Below are 20,443 nucleotides of genomic sequence, written 5' to 3' on the forward strand. Positions count from 1 at the left end.
GCCAGAGAGGGTGAAGAACTGGCAGCATGTTATGTGGGGGAAAGCAGAGTTGTTAAAGTGGGCAGGAGAGCTTTGGAGACCAGAAAGTAGGGAACTGAGAGACACAAGAATAATATAATCAGGATGCTAATGTGAGGCTTTGCAAATGTTCGTTTCAAAACTCCTCTCAGAATCAGCCAGTACTACAACTAATCCAGAATGCGGCAGCCAGACTGGTGACTGGGAGTGGTTGCCGAGACCAAATAACACCGGTCTTGAAATAATAATAATAATAATAATAATAATAATAATAAGTTTTATTTATATCCCGCCCTCCCCAGCCGAAGCCGGGCTCAGTGCGGCTAACAACACTAAAACAGTACAACTAAAACAGTACAACAAAGACCTACATTGGCTCCCAGTACGTTTCTGAGCACAATTCAAAGTGTTGGTGCTGACCTTTAAAGCTCTAAATGGCCTCGGCCCAGTAGACCTGAAGGAGCGTCTCCACCTCCATCGTTCTGCCCGGACACTGAGGTCCAGCACTGAGGGCCTTCTGGCGGTTCCCTCATTGCGAGAAGCCAAGTTACAGGGAACCAGGCAGAGGGCCTTCTCGGTAGTGGCACCTGCCCTGTGGAACACCCTCCCATCAGATGTCAAAGAGATAAACAACTACCAGACTTTTAGAAGACATCTGAAGGCAGCCCTGTTTAGGGAAGCTTTTAATGTTTGATGTATTACAGTATTTTGATATTTTTTGGGAAGCCGGGCAGAGTGGCAACTCATGACTTCTGGAGGGCACCACTTTGCCTACCCTAGGCAGAGAGATGGGGCGGGAAACTGACACATCTGCCTTGGCAATGGTGCAGTTCATCTGTGGCCCTCCAGATGTGGTTGAACTGCAGCTCCCATCATCCCAATCCATTGGCTGGGGAGGATTATGGAGTCCTAACAGAGTGCTCACTGGAAGGACAGATCCTGAAGCTGAGCCACCTCATGAGAAGAGAAGACTTCCTGGAAAAGACCCAGATGTTGGGAAAGATGGAGGGCACAAGGAGAGGCAGATGACAGAGGATGAGATGGTTGGATAGTGTTCTTGAAGCTACCGGCATGAGTTTGACCAAACTGCGGGAGGCAGTGGAAGACAGGAGTGCCTGGCATGCTCTGGTCCATGGGGTCACGAAGAGTTGGACATGACTAAATGAATAAACAACAAAATTATAGAAGTTCCTCTGGGCGGGGTGAGGGGCGGATGGGAGTCTAGCTTGCTGTCCTGGGCAAAGAATTTCCAACCAAAAGCACCATCTCATCACCCTCCAATCAATAACAATGGACCTAGCAATTAGGCAGCCTCTCCTTCACACTGCTCAGCAACAGGATTTCCTCCAAAAACAACAAGGGCTGAAGTCAGCTCCTAATTCAGGGGGATGTACGGAGAGCAGGTGGAAAAGGGGAATCAGTCACCTGCGCTACCAGCAGCTCTGCAGAAGGGGCAGGTTTCAGCAGGAACAGATGACCATGTTTGCCCTGGGCTCCTTCGGCAAGACGATGGGAATATGCATTTAACAAACAAGCAAAGTCTCAACGCTGCAGAGCTGAGAACAGCTGCATCAGCCAAAATTTCCTCTATGCAACATTTGAATCCTGCCATCTATTGCATCTGTTCATCTTAATATTTTTGTAGATGGTGGGGGGGAGGGGAGAAAGGGCCACTCCGCACATCCTCCACCCCCACTTATTATTCGTAATCAGCAAAATGCCCTTTGTTATATTGGGTGCTGTGCTAGTGCATGCAAATGAACTGGAGTTTGTGTATTCAACAGATCTGGGGTGGAGGGAGAGCAAACCATATTTCTGTGGGGTTTTGGTACAGAGAAGAAGAGTTTGGGTTTGATATCTCGCTTTATCACTGCTGTCAGATGGCCAGGGTGGTTGCTCGTGAGTAACCAGGCAGGACTCCGACCTGACTTTTACAGGTTTTATTTGGTGCAAAACTATTTACAGTGCAGAACCCCAAAGTTCATGTCTGCCTCAATCGCTAGAAGAATCCGGGAGTGGCTTTTTCCGGTTTTGTCCCCAACATAAGAACTTCGTCACCCCCAGCCTTTTTCTTCCTTCTTTGCGCTTTACCCCTCTGTGCAAGAAGAGGCGTGCTTCCCTCCTGGCTGGCTTGACTAGGTGCGGTGCTGGGGCTCCCACCAGCACCCCCTTATCCCTTTCCCTCTTCCCCACTGGAGGCGTGGCTTTCCCCACCGCAGGAAGAGGAACTGCTTCGCAAGACTTTTGGAGGATCCCTGTAGCCCAACGGCCCCTCTACCTCCCTTGCCTGTTCTGATGACAGTTCCCTGACAACTACCCTAAAGAGTCTCAAAGTGGCTCGCAATCTCCTTTCCCTTCCTCCCCCACAACAAACACTCTGTGAGGTGAGTGAGGCTGAGAGACTTCAGAGAAGTGTGACTGGCCCAAGGTCACCCAGCAGCTGCATGTGGAGGAGCGGAGAGGCGAACCCGGTTCACCAGATTACGAGTCCACCGCTCTTAACCACTACACCACACGGGCTCTCCCTACAGAATCCCGAGCAAGAATGATGGCTGCTGCTGGGTAAACTTTGACCCCCTGTACTGCCCCCAATACAGTGCTTCTACATAATCCCTATAGGAGTGAACAGCAATTTCCCCCTTATATGGGATGTAACTTAGAGTCACACACTTCAGCAATGTGCTCTTTGTGGACAGAGATCCACTGCTTTCCTTATCTTACGGTATTCCTGTTTGTGGAAGGCAGGGTAAAGGTAGCTCTGGGGCAACCCCATACAGAAATGAATTTGAAGCAGGTGACCCAACTACTCAACTTGCAACCCAACCCAAGAGCTGAAATCAACAGTGCATAGAAAGTTGCCAAATCAGACCACTGGGTCCTACTATTGTCTACACTAGGCTTCCTCAAACTCAGCCCTCCAGATGTTTTCGGCCTACAACTCCCATGATCCCTAGCTAGTAGGACCAGTGGTCAGGGATGATGGAGATTGTAGTCTCTATCTGGAGGGCCGAGTTTGAGGAAGCCTGGTCAACACCGACAGGCAAGGGCTCTCCAAGGGTTTCAGGCACTGGGTATTCTGAGCTCCACCAGGAGATGTCAGGATTTGACCCAGGGACCTTCAGAATGCAAAACAGAAGCTCTGTCACTGAGCTATGACCCTTCTTCCCCAGGATAAACAATTTGTTTTGGGTTGAGAAACTGCTGACATGCTCCTGCATAGTCAGCGTTGCATTAACTTCTTACAAAAAGGAGAAAAAATAAAAATTACCAGGAGATTTACAATAGCAATGGGCATTCAGGTCAGCAAATCGTGAGCAACGGTGACCAGAACCACCCACGCAAATGCCTCGTCTTATACGTCAGGGATAAATCACGCATGCAAAACGGTGCATCAAGAGTCGTGGAAATGGGCTACGGGTGGAAGCAAAAGAAAACAAGGTTTTCAAATGCTGAACAAACATAGCCGGGAGTGTGATTTGGTGTGAGTAAAGAGTCTGTTTTGGCCACGACTGAAGTGAGTGTGTAGCTGGTGACCACAATGTCTGGGGTTGGACCCTGCACCAGGCCTGGGGAACCTGTGGCCCTAAAGATTGCTGTTTGTCTCCAATGTCCCTCAACCCTAGTCAACATGGCCAACGGTCAGGTAACGGTGGGGGAAACAGATGTCCCTGATTCCTGCTCTACGCTTGCAGACTGTCCCAAATCACAGCATGCTTTGCAGTCTAGCAAGCCCCAGGCTGAGCATGCTAGCCTCTGCATGTTGGAAAGCAGCTTTTAAAACTAGAGATAGACGAAGAGCGGTGTGTAGCAGCAAGATGGTCAAGCTTCATCACAAAAGACAGGTTCTAGAGAGAGCAACAGAGCTCTGCAACCCACAAATCCTATGCAGACAAACTGACATCAATAAATCCAAGCAGATAAAATTTTGTCCAACGTAACTAGCAGGTGTTTTGCCCAGCAACACTGGGGCCCTCTTTATCCCAGATACCCATTATTATTTACTGATTTCTACCACGCGGGTGGCGCTGTGGGTTAAACCACAGAGCCTAGGGCTTGCCGGTCAGAAGGTCGGCGGTTTGAATCCCCACGACGGGATGAGCTCCTGTTGCTCAGTCCCTGCTCCTGTCTACCTAGCAGTTCGAAAGCACGTCAAAGTGCAAGTAGATAAATAGGTACCACTCCAGCGGGAAGGTAACCGGTGTTTCCGTGCACTGCTCTGGTTCGCCAGAAGCGGCTTCGTCATGCTGGCCACATGACGCAGAAGCTGTATGCCGGCTCCCTCGGCCAATAAAGCGAGATGAGCGCTGCAACCCCAGAGTGAGTCACGACTGGACCTAATGGTCAGGGGTCCCTTTACCTTTTTGTAAAGGTACCCCTGCCCATACGGGCCAGTCGTGTCCGACTCTAGGGTTGTGCACCCATCTCACTTAAGAGGCCGGAGGCCAGCTCTGTCCGGAGACACTTCCGGGTCATGTGGCCAGCGTGACGAAGCTGCTCTGGCGAGCCGGCACCAGCGCAGCACACGGAAACGCCGTTTACCTTCCTGCTAGAAAGCGGTACCTATTTATCTACTTGCACTTTCGAACTGTTAGGTGGGCAGGAGCTGGGACCGGAAGACGGGAGCTCACCCCGCCGCGGGGATTCAAACCGCCAACCATGCGATCGGCAAGCCGTAGGCGCTGAGGTTTTACCCACAGCGCCACCCGCGTCCCCCCTTTACCTTTACCACGCTTCTAATGCACAAAGCCTGAAGACTTTAGGGCAGGGCTGGGGATTTTTTTGCCTTCGGATGTAGCGGACTACAACTCTCCCAGCATCCCTGACCATTGGGCATGCTGGCTGGGAGCTGCAGAAACACCTGCCGCAGCTGCTTTAGGGTCCAGGTGAACACAATCGCATCCCTATTGGAAAGACGCAGTTAACCAAGTTATATGCACGTTGTGAGAAAGGCAGGGGTGAAAGAATCTGGAGGGATCTACCAGCCAAAGCGGTATCACTGCTGCAGAGTGCCAAATGCAAGACGACAGCAGCAGCAGCAGCAGCAGCAGCACCATGTGTTTGCAGAGCAATAACAAGAGACTGCAAGAGGATATTGCTGTGGTACCCATATCCGACTCTGATAATCTGACAAACTGGAACGTGTCCAGAGGAGGGCAACCAAAATGGTCAAAGGCCTGGAAACGATGCCTTATGAGGAACGGCTAAGGGAGCTGGGCATGTTTAGCCTGGAGAAGAGGAGGTTAAGGGGTGATATGATAGCCATGCTCAAATATATAAAAGGATGTCACATAGAGGAGGGAGAAAGGTTGTTTTCTGCTGCTCCAGAGAAGCGGACACGGAGCAATGGATCCAAACTACAAGAAAGAAGATTCCACCTAAACATTAGGAAGAACTTCCTGACAGTAAGAGCTGTTCGACAGTGGAATTTGCTGCCAAGGAGTGTGGTGGAGTCTCCTTCTTTGGAGGTCTTTAAGCAGAGGCTTGACAACCATATGTCAGGAGTGCTCTGATGGTGTTTCCTGCTTGGCAGGGAGTTGGACTCGATGGCCCTTGTGGTCTCTTCCAACTCTATGATTCTATGATCCATGCATCTCAGACCAGTTCCTTAGCCAGAGGATGCTGTGCTCTAACGCCAAAGGAGGCGGCTGCAAAGCAATAGGCCAGCCAGAGGCAGGATGCAATCTGGCACATGGATTTGGCAAAATATATCTCTATAAAATTAATACTCCAAGACATAATTGTCTAAAACCTAGCTATTATTATTATTATTATTATTATTATTATTATTATTATTATTATTATTATTTACATTTATATACCACTCTTCATCCAAAGATCTCAGGGTAGTTCATAAGAGAAAAATACAAGATAAAATAACAGGATAACAGAGACTTATACTGTCCCTCCTTTATGTTTCGCCTTGGGATGGTGAGCTCTGCCCAAAAGTATCAGCATATTTAAGTGAACCAATACCCCCTATTGCCCACGTTGGTTTCAAAAACGTCCCCTTGGCACGTGCAAGGCAGACAATGAAGACACCCCAATCCCTGCTCAAAAGGAATTAAGCTGAGGAATTGGAAAACGAATATTACTGATATGCCTTTAAAGGAAAACAAGCATACCCTTTCCTCCCGGTCTCTAACCTGCATGTCAGCTGTGGAATCTCACTGCACATGCTCAGAAACACCCTTCCTCACAAACACTTTCGGTATTCTAAAGCGGAACAGTAGCTAGCTAGCAGCAGCTAGCTCCTACGAGGCCCATTGACTTCAACCGCCAGAATTTTGCGCTGGGTAAGAGTGTTGCTGTGGGTCCCAGAACTGGATCGAATGCATAGAGTACACCCAGGTCCACAAGTGTTTGCAGATTTATCCATTTCTGTGTATGGGGGGGGGGGGGAGAGTTCCTCACAAATATAGCTCTAAGGACAGGTGATCCCATCCTTGCCTTCCCAGCCCTTTGCCACCTGCAGGTCAAGTCACTGGGGAAAAGGCTGTGAGTCAGCGGTGGAGCTCGCACTTGGTGTGGGAAAGGTCCCGAGTTCGAATCCTGGCGTCTCCAAGTTGGGGTGGGCAAAATCCTGGAGAGCAGCTGCCAGTCACTGTAGGCATTGCTAAGCTAAAGAGACCAACTCTTTGACTGATGAGAAAACAGCTTCCTATGTTACTATCGCAGCCTTAAGAAGCCTTATACATAGTCAGACCATCTACCTCTGCACTGCCTTCACTGGCTGGCAGCAGCTCTCCAGGGTTTCAGGCAGAAATCTATCCCAGCCTTACTGGGGGACGCCGGGAACTGTACCTGGGACCTTCTGCACGCCAAGCAAGTGTTCCACGCTCCTTCCTCTCCAAGAACTGCGCCCGTTTGGAGGCGATGCCAATGTACTCCCCTCCTCCCTGGAAACCAACAACCCCGCACGCTCGCGGGCCAGGAGCCTCGCGATCCCCTGCCCCCCCGCCCCGCTTCCCCTCGGATCCCAGCTGGCAAAGTGCCCTTACTCACCCCTGCAGGAGGAGATTACGCCGAGCAACAGTAGCGGCAGCAGCGCCGAGCGCATGGCGAGCGCTGCTCCGGGTTCCCCTCTGCGCATGGGAAGAGCGCGGACCCGCCGGCCGGGATGCCTTGTCGGGCGAACTTTGCCGGAGCTCCGACCCCCGGCAGGATCAGTCCTTTCCTGGAGGTGGTGGAGGAGGGAAGCAGAAAGCGGCGAGCTGGTGGGGCGACGCCAAGCGCACGTTGCCTTCTCCTTTCCCCTCCTTTGTTGTCCCCGTTTCCTCGGGATCCCCCTCGCCTCTTTTCCCGGAGATCTGCTTGGCAATGGGGGGCCCAAGATCCGGGACCCGCAAACCAGCCGATCCTGCGCTTCCAGCTGCAAAGCGAGCCCGACGCTGCACCACCAATTACCGCAGAGCGCTCGGCTTCCTTTCCTCGCGTCTTCCTTTGGCTGACTGCGCACGCTGCTAGTCCCGACTGCGCACAGCTGCCTTTGTTCGCGGACGCATCAGACGCCTTGGCTGCTGCTGCCCGGACTGCGATCCCGCAAGCTGGGACCCGGCTACTACGATCGAACGCCGGGGAAGGAGACGGCGCCCTGATTGGTCCGGAGCTCTCCAAGCCAGCTCCCTGAATGGCTGGGGGTTTTCCCGAGCGGCGATTGGCCAGAGCGCCTGCCTGTCCGTTGGATCCCACCCACTCTCTTTTTTTCTCTGCAAGGGAGTGGGTTTCTCTTGGTCAAGCTTGAGGGTCAAGCTGCAGATTCTCCACCCCTTTCCAATTATTATGTCGGTGAGCTGAATCATTAGAATCGCATGCCCTCCAACATTTGTCCAATTAAAATAGTAACGTCCTATTCTAATAATAATAATAATAATAATAATAATAATAATAATAATAATAATAATAATAATTACTTTATCCTGGCACTCTGTTTGGGCTGCCCCAGCCACTCTGGGCAGCTTCCAATATATATATAAATTATAATCAGACATTAGACATTAACAAACTTCCCTATTCATGGCTGCCTTCAGATGTCTTCTAAAGGCTGTATAGTTGCTTATCTCCTTGGCTCAGGGCTTATATAACTCCATACCCTCCAACATTTCTCTGAAGAGAATAGGGACATCCTAAGGGACGTGGGTGGTGCTGTGGGTTAAACCACAGAGCCTAGGACTTGCTGATCAGAAGGTCGGCGGTTCGAATCCCTGCAACGGGGTGAGCTCCCGTTGCTCAGTCCCTGCTCCTGCCAACCTAGCAGTTCGAAAGCACATCAAAGTGCAAGTAGATAAATAGGTACCGCTCCAGCGGGAAGGTAAATGGCATTTCCGTGCGCTGCTCTGGTTCACCAGAAGCAGCTTAGTCATGCTGGCCACATGACCCAGAAGCTGTACGCCGGCTCCCTCGGCCAGTAAAGCGAGATGAGCATTGCAACCCCAGAGCCGTCCGCGACTGGACCTAATGGTTACCTTTACCTTTACCTTATGGAAAAGCAGGACACTCTGGGTGGGAACCAGGATGGCTTCTGTAAATCTGGGACTGTCCCTGGAAAATAGGAACATTTGTAGGGTCTGTCTCACACCAAGAGGCTGGGTTAAGCACTTAGCACCCTCCCCTCAGGAGAGTGAGGTTCTCAACGCAGGAACATAAATACTGTTGTTGTTGTTGTTGTTTAGTCATGTCCGACTCTTTGTGACCCCATGGACCAGAGCATGCCAGGCACTCCTGTCTTCCACTGCCTCCCTAGACTAATACTACCCTAGACTAATCTTTGAACTGTGAAGCTTGAAGATCACCATTGCTGAGGAAAACACCTCAAACAATTTCACTGCGTGTGCATTTTGACATGTCCTTATTCTTCTTATGCTTGCAACATCCTGAATGCTGGGGAGAAATTGCCGCCGGAGATCATTTGGATGGAGTTGGATTGCACTGTTGGTTGAATGGGAACCAAACCAGTTTGTCTTGTAAAGGGACAGACATGAACTGGAATCAGTTCCCTTTTGTTTTGTTTTTTTTTAAAATAATTTTTATTCATTTTTTAAACACATAATAAAAACACACAAAAAAAACAAAAAAAAAACAAATACATACAAAACATTTAAATCATAATGTTGTTTTCATACACCTTCTTTCCTACGACTTCCCCATACCTCCCTTTCGCTGCATCCTTGTTTTACAGTTCTTTAGCAACCCATTAGTCAGTTTATCTACTAGTTCCCTTCCATTAATTTTCCTTAAACTTATTAGTTACAGCTGTAATTCTCTAGTTCTTACCCCTTGACATCTTAACACTCCTCAATTTTACAACAATTTTTCAGATATATTTTAAATTTCTTCCAATCTTCTTCCACTGTCTCTTTCCCCTGGTCGCGGATTCTGCCGGTCATCTCTGCCAATCCCATAAAGTCTGTCACCTTTGTCTGCCATTCTTCCAGAGTAGGTAGTTCTTGCATCTTCCAATACTTTGCCAAAGAATTCTTGCTGCTGTAGTAGCATACATAAAAAATGTCCTATCCTTCTTTGACACCAATTGGCCAACCATGCCCAGGAGAAAAGCCTCCGGTTTCTTAGGAAACGTCCACTTAAGGACTTTCTTAATTTCATTATAGATCATTGGGAAATGGAATCAGTTCCCTTTTGGACATGCTGAACTTGAACTCAACCCTTTCCGGGCTCTGTTGCCGCTAGAACTCCTAAGAAGGCGATATAGTTTTAGCTTTATGGCACAATCAAAACATGTTTCTCAAATGCAGCCGAGTCAAGCCTTACAGCAGGCATAGGCAACCTCGGGCCTCCAGATGTTTTGGGACTACAAGTCCCATCATCCCTGACCACTGGTCCTGTTAGCTAGGGATCATGGGAGTTGTAGTCCTAAAACATCTGGAGGCTGAGGTCTCCTATGCCTGCCTTTCAGTTTAATTACACCGTCCAATATCACATATGCAACCACTGGCTGCTAGCAATGTCCTTGAGCTGTGCGTGTCCTGGCCGAAGAGGACAGTCATTTTCCGTGAGAACAAACGGGCATGAAGAACTGAAATTGTGGGAAATGCAGAGATCAGCCTGAGAGATCTCCAAGGTAACTGGATACTTTTCAGGGTCCCCGAGGAAAGGATTTCTTCACACTGTGCCTAATTGATTTGTGGCATTTGCTGCCACAAGACGTGTTGATTAATGGCCATTCGCTTGTTGTTGTTTAGTCGTTTAGTCGTGTCCGACTCTTTGTGACCCCCTTGACCACAGCACGCCAAGCACTCCTGTCTTCCACTACCTCCCGCAGTTTGGTCAAACTCATGCTGGTAGCTTCAAGAACACTATCCAACCATCTTGTTCTTTGTCATCCCCTTCTCCCTGTGCCCTCCATCTTTCCCAACATCAGGGTCTTTTCCTGGCAGTCTTCTCTTCTCCTGAGGTGGCCAAAGTATTGGAGCCTCAGCTTCAGGATCTGTCCTTCCAGTGAGCACTCAGGGCTGATTTCCTTTAGAATGGATAGGTTTGATCTTCTTGCAGTCCATGGGACTCTCAAGAGTCTCCTCCAGCACCAGAATTCAAAAGCATCCATTCTTCGGCAATCAGCCTTCTTTATGGTCCAGCTCACTTCCATACATCACTACTGGGAAAACCATAGCTTTTACTATACGGACCTAGCTAGGTTTAAAGGGGGGTTAGACAAATTAATGGTTTGCGAATGGCTGCTGGTCCTCATGAGGAAAGGCTAGAAGTGATTGCAGCAACTGGACCTGCTGGACCAAAAGGTTGCTGAGTGAAGCACTTCCATTTAGGAGGCCATCCCTTCATCTCTAAGCCCTTTCCCAGGATATTGCATTCCGTCATATTAACCCCCCTTTTTTCTTTCCATCTCCTAACACAATACAAGTCATTGCTCCCAGTACATTTCTGAGCTCAATTCAAAGTGTTGGTGCTGACCTTTAAAGCCCTAAATGGCCTCGGCCCAGTATACCTGAAGGAGCGTCTCCACCCCCATCGTTCTGCCCGGACGCTGAGGTCCAGCGCTGAGGGCCTTCTGGCGGTTCCCTCATTGCGAGAAGCCAAGTTACAGGGAACCAGACAGAGGGCCTTCTCGGTGGTGGCCCCCGCCCTGTGGAACGCCTTCCCATCAGATGTCAAAGAGATAAACAACTACCAGACTTTTAGAAGACATCTTAAGGCAGCCCTGTTCAGGGAAGTTTCTAATGTGTGACATCTTAGTTTATTTTTGGTCTTTGTGGAAGCCACCCAGAGTGGCTGGGGAAACCCAGCCAGATGGGCGGGGTTCAAATAATAAATTATTATTATTATTATTATTATTATTATTGCAAAATTTGGGGGCACTGTGGCAGAATCCTTCAGAGCAGAATACCCCTGTTCAGGGTGTCAGCCAGCCAGCCATGCCCTGTTCCAGGACACTCCGTTCCACTCTCCTCTCTTTTGCTTTTCGTCCTCCAACAGATATGTGGCATTCTCTGACTGCTACCATGCCTAGTCCCCGCATGGCTCTTTAGCAATCCCACTGCAAACACAGACCACCATGTAGCGAGTAGCTACTTACCACAAGGTACAAGTAAGCACATTAGAAATCTGTTCAACCTCAGCACTCTCCATATCAGGCTTCCTCAAACTCAGCCCTCCAGATGTTGTTGGCCTACAACTCCCATGATCCCTAGCTAGCAGGACCAGTGGTCAGGGATGATGGGAATTGTAGTCCCAAAACATCTGGAGGGCCGAGTTTAAGGAAGCCTGCTCCATATGGTGATCATTTTACCTCACCCCTTTATCTGAATAGAAACCCAGAGAAGCAAAGGGACTAGTAATGGCCTCTTCAATACCAATAACCAGCTTCTCCAGCTCCTAACATGTGGCCTGGTCAGCCACCTGTGGCTACTTATGTTCACTGCTGTACCCATTTCACATGTAGGGGGACTGAGGCCAAGAGATGGCGACTTGTCCTGTCCCAACTGAGAGAGCCCAAATAATACAGCATTAAATATTAAAAACTTCCCTAAACAGGGCTGCCTTCAGGTGTCTTCTAAAAATCAGATAGTTGCTTATTTCCTTGACATCTGGCGGGAGGGCGTTCCACAGGGCGGGTGCTACCACTGAGAAGGCCCTCTGTCTGGTTTTCTGTAACCTCACTTCTCACAGTGAGGGAATCGCCAGAAGGCCCTTGGAGCTGGACCTCAGTGTCTGGGTAGAATGATGGGGGTGGAGACGCTCCTTCAGGTATACTGGACCGAGGCCGTTCAGGGCTTTAAAGGTCAGCACCAACACTTTGAATTGTGCTCGGAAACGTACTGGGAGCCATTGTAGATCTCTCAGGATCATCCCTAGCTAGCAGGACCAGTGGTCAGGGATGGTGGGAATTGTAGTCCAAAAAACAGCTGGAGACCCAAGTTTGGGAAACCCTGGTGTAGATCATGGGGTAGGTAACATTGTGCTCTCCAGATGTTGACCACAGCTCCTGTCAACCCCAGCCAACCCAGCCAATGGACAGGAATGATGGGAGTTGGAGTGCAACACCCTCTGGAACAGGCACCCCCAAACTCAGCCCTCCAGATGTTTGGGGACTACAATTCCCATCATCCCTGACCACTGGTCCTGTTAGCTAGGGATGATGGGAGCTGTAGTCCTAAAACATCTGGAGGGCCAAGTTTGGTGATGGAAGGCTTCCTATTGGCTACCCCAGGTGTAGGTAATATCGAGCTACAATGGATCAATTATCTGACTTGGTACAAGGCAGATTTCCATGTTCATATGGCTTCCCCACCTCCCTTAGCTGTGGATTCAACCCAATAAGAATCCAGACCTTCCCGGATGACCAGCTGTCTGGTCAGTGTTGCACAGCTCAGATGAAATGTACAGATAGAAGCAATGCAGACCCGTGGCTGTGAATTGGGCCCATTGTTTTCCTAGCTGTGCCATATTGTGATGGGGCATTTAGGCCAGATGTTGATCAGCTACTGATTTAAGCTTTGCCAGTGGTACCACTCAGTATCAAGGCATTGGTGTCACCAGGCTGGAAGGGTCCCGGTAGCTGCCTCTGATACACCGGATATTGAGTAGCAGCCAAACTACATGTTACATACAAACACGCGAGGAGCAGAAAATGTTCTGCTGCTGTATTTTCCCACGGAGCACTGTATCATGTCTCAACCCCACCTCCAGCTGTTTCATGAAATTAATGCAGATCGTAATGCGTGGATCAAAATGGTAGGCCCAGTTAAAATGGGCAGGGTCAAAGTTCTAATTGGCTTCCCCGGGTTTAGAGAAATGGCAAGAAAGTTTGTAAAAATATGCATTTCATGGAGAAAAGGGATAGGGAATAGTATTTCTACAAAGTTGTATAGATCCTTAAATTGTTTAGCTGATTATTGTCAATTAAAAAATTGTGAATGTTTATTCAAAACCTGCTAAGGAGTCCAATTCACTTTGTTGCCTCTTCAAATACTTTGTAAAGGGTTCCCATTCATCTTTAAAGTCACAGTTATCCTTGTCCTGTAGCTTATATGTCAGTTTTGCCAGCTCTGCATAGTCCATCAATTTTTCTTGTCACGATTCTTTAGCTGGAATTTCTTCAGTCTTCCATCTTTGTGCTTTTAGGACTCTTGCGGCCGTTGTCGCATACATGAAGATGTTTTTCAGTTTTGTTTTTTTGCAGGTCTTTCCCTACAATCCCTAACAAAAATGCTTCAGGTTTTTTAACAAATGTTAAGTGGAACATTTTCTTTAATTCATTGTATATCATTTCCCAAAAGTTTTTGATTACATTATTTTTTAATTCCATTATTTCTCCCTCTCTCATAACTTTAGAACTCAGGGACATAAAGCCCTGGGATAGCTCAGTCGGTAGAGCACAGGACTCTTAATATCAGGGCGTGGGTTTGAACCCATATTGGGCAAAAGATTCCTGCGTTGTAGGAGTTGGACTAGATGACCCTTGTGATTCCCTCCACTATTCTATGATTACTTGGCTGGAGAACTGCATTGCAAAATTCAGAGTAGTGTAATTTTTTCCGAAGAACGGGATTGTTTCGGTTCACACACTTTTTCAGAAAGTCTGAATTTAGAATTCTATTATTTATGTGGTGCCAATTTGACTCGGTTGCCCCAGCCGCTCTGGGCTGCTTCCAGAAAAATATAAAAACACAATAAAACAGAAAACATAAAAAAAAACTTCCTAGTACAGGGCTGCCTTCAGATGTCTTCAGAAAGTTGTGTAGTTCATTATTTTCTTGACATCTAACGGGAGGGTGTTCCACAGGGCGGGCGCCACTACCGAGAAGGCCCTCTGCCTGGTTCCCTGTAACTTCACTTCTCACAGTGAGGGAACTGCCAGAAGACCCTCAGAGCTGGACCTCAGTGTCTGGGCTGAACGATGGGGGTGGAGACACTCCTTTTTGGGGTGAGTTGACCTTTAAATGTGTATCAAAGTTATTCCTATTAGCCAGGAAGCTCCACTGGAAACAATAGGTTATAATGCATAGGATTGCACTGATAGAAATCTCTCTCCAGGTTAGAAGGTGTGCTGGAAGATACGTACATGAGTCACATCACATAGATTTTACCTTTTGTTTTCTGCTGGTGGTAGCATTTGATGCTCTGCATACTTGCGCAGAACGATCGCCAGAGCCATCAAGAGAAAATAACAAACAAACCCTCTACGTTCTGCAAGTCCTGGGACTTGAGGTTGGGCTGCGATCCAGGCATGGCTCACTTAACCGCCTGTCTGAGTTCCCCAGTAATCCTATGTTATTGAATGTCATCACCTCCCCAGTTAGAGCAGCGGGGCCCAAAGTAATAATGTTTGGAATTCAAACGTGGGATTAAGGCAGGAAGATGATCACAAGGGCATCAGCTACTTACCTATGCAGCAAAACAAACAGGGGGATGAATAAAGGGCTGCCTGCAGGGTCAAAATATATGGGAAGGAGAGATGGGTGGAAAAAGAAGGAAGAAGACAAAGAAAAAATACTTTCAGGCTGACGTCTACCTGGCAGATTCCTCCATCTTTGAAAGGTGAAGGAAGAGGCCAAATGTGGAATGAAGTTTTAAAAAACAGAGTGGGGGCGGGGCGGGGAGAGGAGAAAGAACACATCAAAACTTGTGGAGATCCAATACAGTGGTACCTCAGTTTAAGAACAGCCCTGTTTACGAACTACAGTGGTACCTCAGGTTACAGACGCTTCAGGTTACAGACTCCGCTAACCCAGAAACAGTACCTCGGGTTAAGAACTTTGCTTCAGGATGAGAACAGAAATCGTGTGGCGGCGGGAGGCCCCATTAGCTAAAGTGGTGCTTCAGGTTAAGAACAGTTTCATGTTAAGAATGGACCTGCAGAACGAATTAAGTTCTTAACCCGAGGTACCACTGTATTCGGTTTACGAACGCCACAAAACCGGAAGTAGTGTCCCGGTTTGCAAACTTTACCTCAGTCTAAGAACAGAATCCAAATGGTGGAAGGGCACCGACAGCGGGAGGCCTCATTAGGGAAAACACGCTTCCATTTAAGAACGGTTTCAGGTTAAGAACGGACTTCTGGAACGGATTAAGTTCGTAAACCAAGGTACCACTGTAATGTTGAATGTTGGAAGATTCAGGACTGAGGAACGAAAGTATTTCTCCAAACAGGGCTTAGGTGAACTATGGAAGTTGCTTCCAAAGGAGGCAGTGATGGAATAATAAAAAAAAATCGTACAAAAATGCATATATTAAGGAAATACGTGCATAAGAACTTCATTGTCTGTTATGTACTGAGTTGAATAGGATCCAAACTGCATTGGTCTGATTGGTCCTAGAACAATAGGATTCAGAAGGCAGCAGTCTGATTGGTCCTAGAACAATGCAGCAGTATGATTGGTTGGCAGGAACCAACCAATCATGCTCCAGATAGAAGTGAATCCACAACCTGATTGGCTTACAGTAGAATTCCGGAATTAGCCAATCATGTTCAGCCCATTGTGTAAATAATGTATATAAAGCAGATACTTTGAGGGGACTTGCATTCATTCCTCCTCACCACTATGAGCTGAATAAAGAGCATGAAATCACTTTGCGACTCTGAGTATATTTCATGATTTGTGGTGAAAATGGCACCACAATGCATTGTTAAAGAAAGTTGCTTGCAAAAAATTTGTGCACTGGGCAACATAGCAACAAACGTTCACAAAAACCTCCTATATCAGGGCAATTTGCATTGCAATGCAAAATGTTATGAGAAGTGCATGCTTTAGTGCTGACTATTTTTTTTTTTTGTGATGGCTTAAAGAAAATCACAAAGTGGTGCAAAAATGTGGCAAACTGAACTTAAGATCAGGAAAATGAGAAACTGAAACGAACGGATTCACCCTTCCCCGTGCTCGACTTGATTCGCCTGGAAAACTTTTGACCAGATTTGCTTTATTTCTGTTTCTATACCTTCAGAAATGAAATTGTGTAGAATGAGAAAGTAGAAACAAACAACTGAATCTGAATACTGAAGTGGAAAGCAAGTTCTCTGCAAACAAGATCAATGGTAAACGCTTCGTTCAGGATGTGTTCTTTTATTACCTTCGTTTTTGTATGCAAGTTTGCCTCATATTAAAAGGGACGCGGGTGGCGCTGTGGGTTAAACCACAGAGCCTAGGGCTTGCCGATCAGAAGGTCGGTGGTTCGAATCCCCGCGACAGTGTGAGCTCCCGTTGCTCGGTCCCTGCTCCTGCCAACCTAGCAGTTCGAAAGCACAGTGCAAGTAGATAAATAGATACCACTCTGGCAGGAAGGTAAACGGCGGTTCCGTGCACTGCTCTGGTTTGCCAGAAGCGGCTTAGTCATGCTGGCCACATGACCCAGAAGCTGTATGCCGGCTCCCTCGGCCAATAAAGCGAGATGAGCGCCGCAACCCCAGAGTCGGTCACGACTGGACCTAATGGTCAAGGGATCCCTTTACCTTGCCTCATATTTGCCAAGTATATTTTCCCTGTTGTGATGCATTTGGTATCACAGTACAGTATATGCAATTTTGTACGCATTGCTTTCCTGTAGAACTTCACTGTAAAATTCAAAGATGTGCAAGTTTCAAAAGATGGCTTTGCTGTGGTTCGTGTATTGCTTTGGAAAGTGAGAATGCGGTAGATTCATCTTTAAATGTGAACTGAATCTAATTTCTGTCCCATCCCTACCTGGGTCACAAGCCCAGACATCTCCCCCCCCCCCCAGCTAGGTGTTGATGGCTGAAATCAGGTGGTAAACTGAGCACACTCGACAAGGAGCAACAATACAGCTGTGTTTAAAATGTACACCTGACCTCTCTTATTGAACTAATCCAATCTGCTTGAGCAAGTGGCAATCTGGAGGGGTTATTGCTAACACATTCCAGGAAGCTGGGATTTGTGCTGTGTGCCTGAGACTTTCTGTTGCATGCCTAGTGAGCATATAGTATTTGTGTGTGATCTGCAGTGTAAACAAACAGAACCTCATTGCTAACAACAGTGTGGGGAATTGATGTGTGTGTGTGTGTGAAAACGCCCTTCCAAGCACCCTGAGTAGATTCCCAAACCCTTTGGATAATTCGTCCAATGCAATGAAAAAGGCTCAAGCCAAGGGAAAGCTCATTTGTCTCCTAATTACCGTACTCTCAGCACCCTTAGCAAACTCTCAGCACTCTCAGAATTCTACAGGGGAAGCCATGACTATTTAAAGTGCTATCATTGTGCTTTAGGGACGCGGGTGGCGCTGTGGGTTAAACCACAGAGCCTAGGACTTGCCGATCAGAAGGTTGGCGGTTCGAATCCCCGCAATGGGGTGAGCTCCTGTTGCTCGGTCCCTGCTCCTGCCAACCTAGCAGTTCGAAAGCATGTCCAAGTGCAAGTAGATAAATAGGTACCACTCCAGCAGGAAGGTAAACGGCGTTTCCGTCCACTGCTCCGGTTCGCCACAAGCGGCTTAGTCATGCTGGCCACATGACCCAGAATCTTTAAGTAGATAAATAGGTACCACTCTGGCGGGAAGGTAAATGGCGTTTCCGTGCGCTGCTCTGGTTCGCCAGAAGCGGCTTAGTGATGCTGGCCACATGACCCGGCAGCTGTATGCCGGCTCCCTCGGCCAATAAAGCGAGATGAGCACTGCAACCCCAGAGTCGGCCACGACTGGACCTAATTGTCAGGGGTCCCTTTACCTTTTACTGAAGAAATATACAATGTATGGGGTGAATGTTTAACATTGACTGAAGTTTCTCCTCCTTCTGCAATGGCTCACTTTACTATTTAGCTCGATGGAAGAATCCCCCAAGACTTCCCCGTGCTATTTTGTGATATTTTGGTTGGCCATATACAAGCATTGCCAGAAGGCATCTTTCTTATAGGTGCGGATGTGGCTAGGCTGCCTTTATGTTCTGCAAAGGATTTACCCCACTTACTTCTTGGCTTTCCTATGAAGGCACTGTACACACACTGGTTCTTTGCTGCTTCATTGAAGAAGGCACTTAGTTTCCTTGGCCTTTGGCTGCTGAATTCTTAAGGTGCTGAAATATACTCTGAGTCGAGAGTGGATTTCATTCTCTTTATTTCAGTGGTGAGGAGGAATGGAAGTTCCCCCAGAATGTCTGCTTTATATACATTATTTACACAATGGGCCCCACATGATTGGCTAATTCCGGGATTTTCCTGTAGGCCAATCAGGTTGCGGATTCACTTGGAATCACAGGTTGCTGGATTGGGTGGCTCCTGTGGACCAATCAGACTGCTGCATTCTGAATCCTATTGTTCCAGGACCAATCAGACTGCTGCATTCTGAATCCTATTGTTCCAGGACCAATCAGACTGCTGCATTCTGAATCCTATTGTTCCAGGACCAATCAGACTGCTGCATTCTGAATCCTATTGTTCCAGGACCAATCAGACTGCTGCATTCTGAATCCTATTGTTCCAGGACCAATCAGACTGCTGCATTCTGAATCCTATTGTTCTAGGACCAATCAGACTGCTGCATTTTGGATCCAATTCAACTCAGTACATAACAGGTGCATTTCCAGGTATCCTGCAGGCGTCTAGTTGGCCACTGTGAGAACAGGATGCAAGACTAGATGGGCCTTGGGTTAAAGTTACCAGATTTTTTCAATGAATCCGGGGGCACTTTTCAACTTCAATGGATTTTGTATGGGGACTGATTTGTAAGTCCAGATCTGTCCCTGGGAAATGGGGACATCTGGTAACCTTACCTTGGGTCTGATCCAGCAGGGGTGTTCTTGTGCTCTTATGAATTTGGTTCGCTTTTCGCTATATTCTGAAGTGCCAAAGGGAGGCATTTATTAATTTTTTTGGTCTTCTCCACGGGGTACAAATCATTTTGTGTACAGTAATGCAGAAAACTAACGTGAAATGAAGATTGAGAAAAGAATTAAACACAACAACGACGAAGAAAGAAAAGGAAACCCGGTTAAAATTTTCTAGAATATTTCCAGTGCAGTCTTCAATACTGAGGTTTTCGGATAATACTAACAGCAAGCTAAATAAACAGACCCCTGTTTCAAAACGCAGGTAGAGAGATGAGCATGACTTGCCACTGTTCTAGAATAATCCATCTTTGAAGAGCTGTATCATTGTACGTACAGTTCCTTTTTCATGTCTTGTTCAAGGTCAGTCCCAATGGAAAATTTCCTCGCCACGCTGAAAAATTGCATTATTCCTCATCACAAAGGGCCCGTTTCAACAACCAAATGTTTCAGAGATTGAAAAGCTGCCAAGAACGTTTGGGAAAACCAAAGCAAAAGCGTGTTTTTGTGTTTTTGTTTTAATTTCATCTTTTGAGCAAGCAAGGAGACAGCAGACCTGCCAACAAATGAAGACTCTTACAGTGTGAATGTGGGGAAGAAAAATTGACCTGGCCATGGAACAATAAGTGGTTTTTCTCTCTCCCCAAGCCAATGGGCATCTCCCAAAGCTACCCACCCAATTTTAGGAAGCCCCCCCACCTCCTCAGCACAATTAATTCAATGGTTTTCCTCATTTCCTGCAGTTTAGCTGCAAAATGCCAGGGGTTGCCACGGCGACACCTCAAACCCTCGGCCTGGTTAGATCACTCTTTAATCCTGACAGCCAGCCAGAGGAATTTGGCTATTTGTTTTAAAGATAAAAGCCGCAAGCTCCCTGACATTCTTCCCCAATTTCGCCCCCCATTAGCTGTGTTCTTCTGTCATAACAAAAGCATGTGAGGGTTGTGAGAGGGAGCAAGGAAGAATGTTAAGCTGAGAGCCGGGCACAGAGGAGCTCGAAGCGCACTTCTGAATGGGCAGCCATTGAAGTGGGGAGGGTGGGAAGTGCCTGGAGGCGGTTGGAGGATGGATGGCAGCTAACAGATTGAGGTTGAATCCTGACAAGACAGAAGTACTCTTTTTGGGAGACAGAGGTTGGGCAGGTGTGGGGGATTCCCTGGTCCTGAATGGGGTAACTGTGCCCCT

At 47.6% G+C, this 20,443-nt stretch overlaps 2 protein-coding genes across 2 annotated transcripts in view; both read right to left on the reverse strand.

Annotated features, from left to right (window-relative positions):
• Positions 1-7,560, reverse strand: part of PODXL (podocalyxin like) — a 74,518-nt gene extending 66,958 nt beyond the window's left edge. The window contains exon 1 of the mRNA XM_081927549.1: positions 7,021-7,560. Coding sequence (XP_081783675.1) covers positions 7,021-7,108 — 88 coding nt within the window. The 5' untranslated portion in view covers positions 7,109-7,560. The remainder of the gene's footprint in view (positions 1-7,020) is intronic.
• The window catches only part of LOC309378777 (endonuclease domain-containing 1 protein-like), a 402,039-nt gene that overhangs the window by 355,154 nt on the left and 26,442 nt on the right, over positions 1-20,443 (reverse strand). The window lies entirely within an intron of this gene.

Source organism: Podarcis melisellensis (genome assembly GCF_964234715.1).
Source record: "Podarcis melisellensis genome assembly, chromosome: 10".
Taxonomy (NCBI): Eukaryota; Metazoa; Chordata; class Lepidosauria; order Squamata; family Lacertidae; genus Podarcis; species Podarcis melisellensis.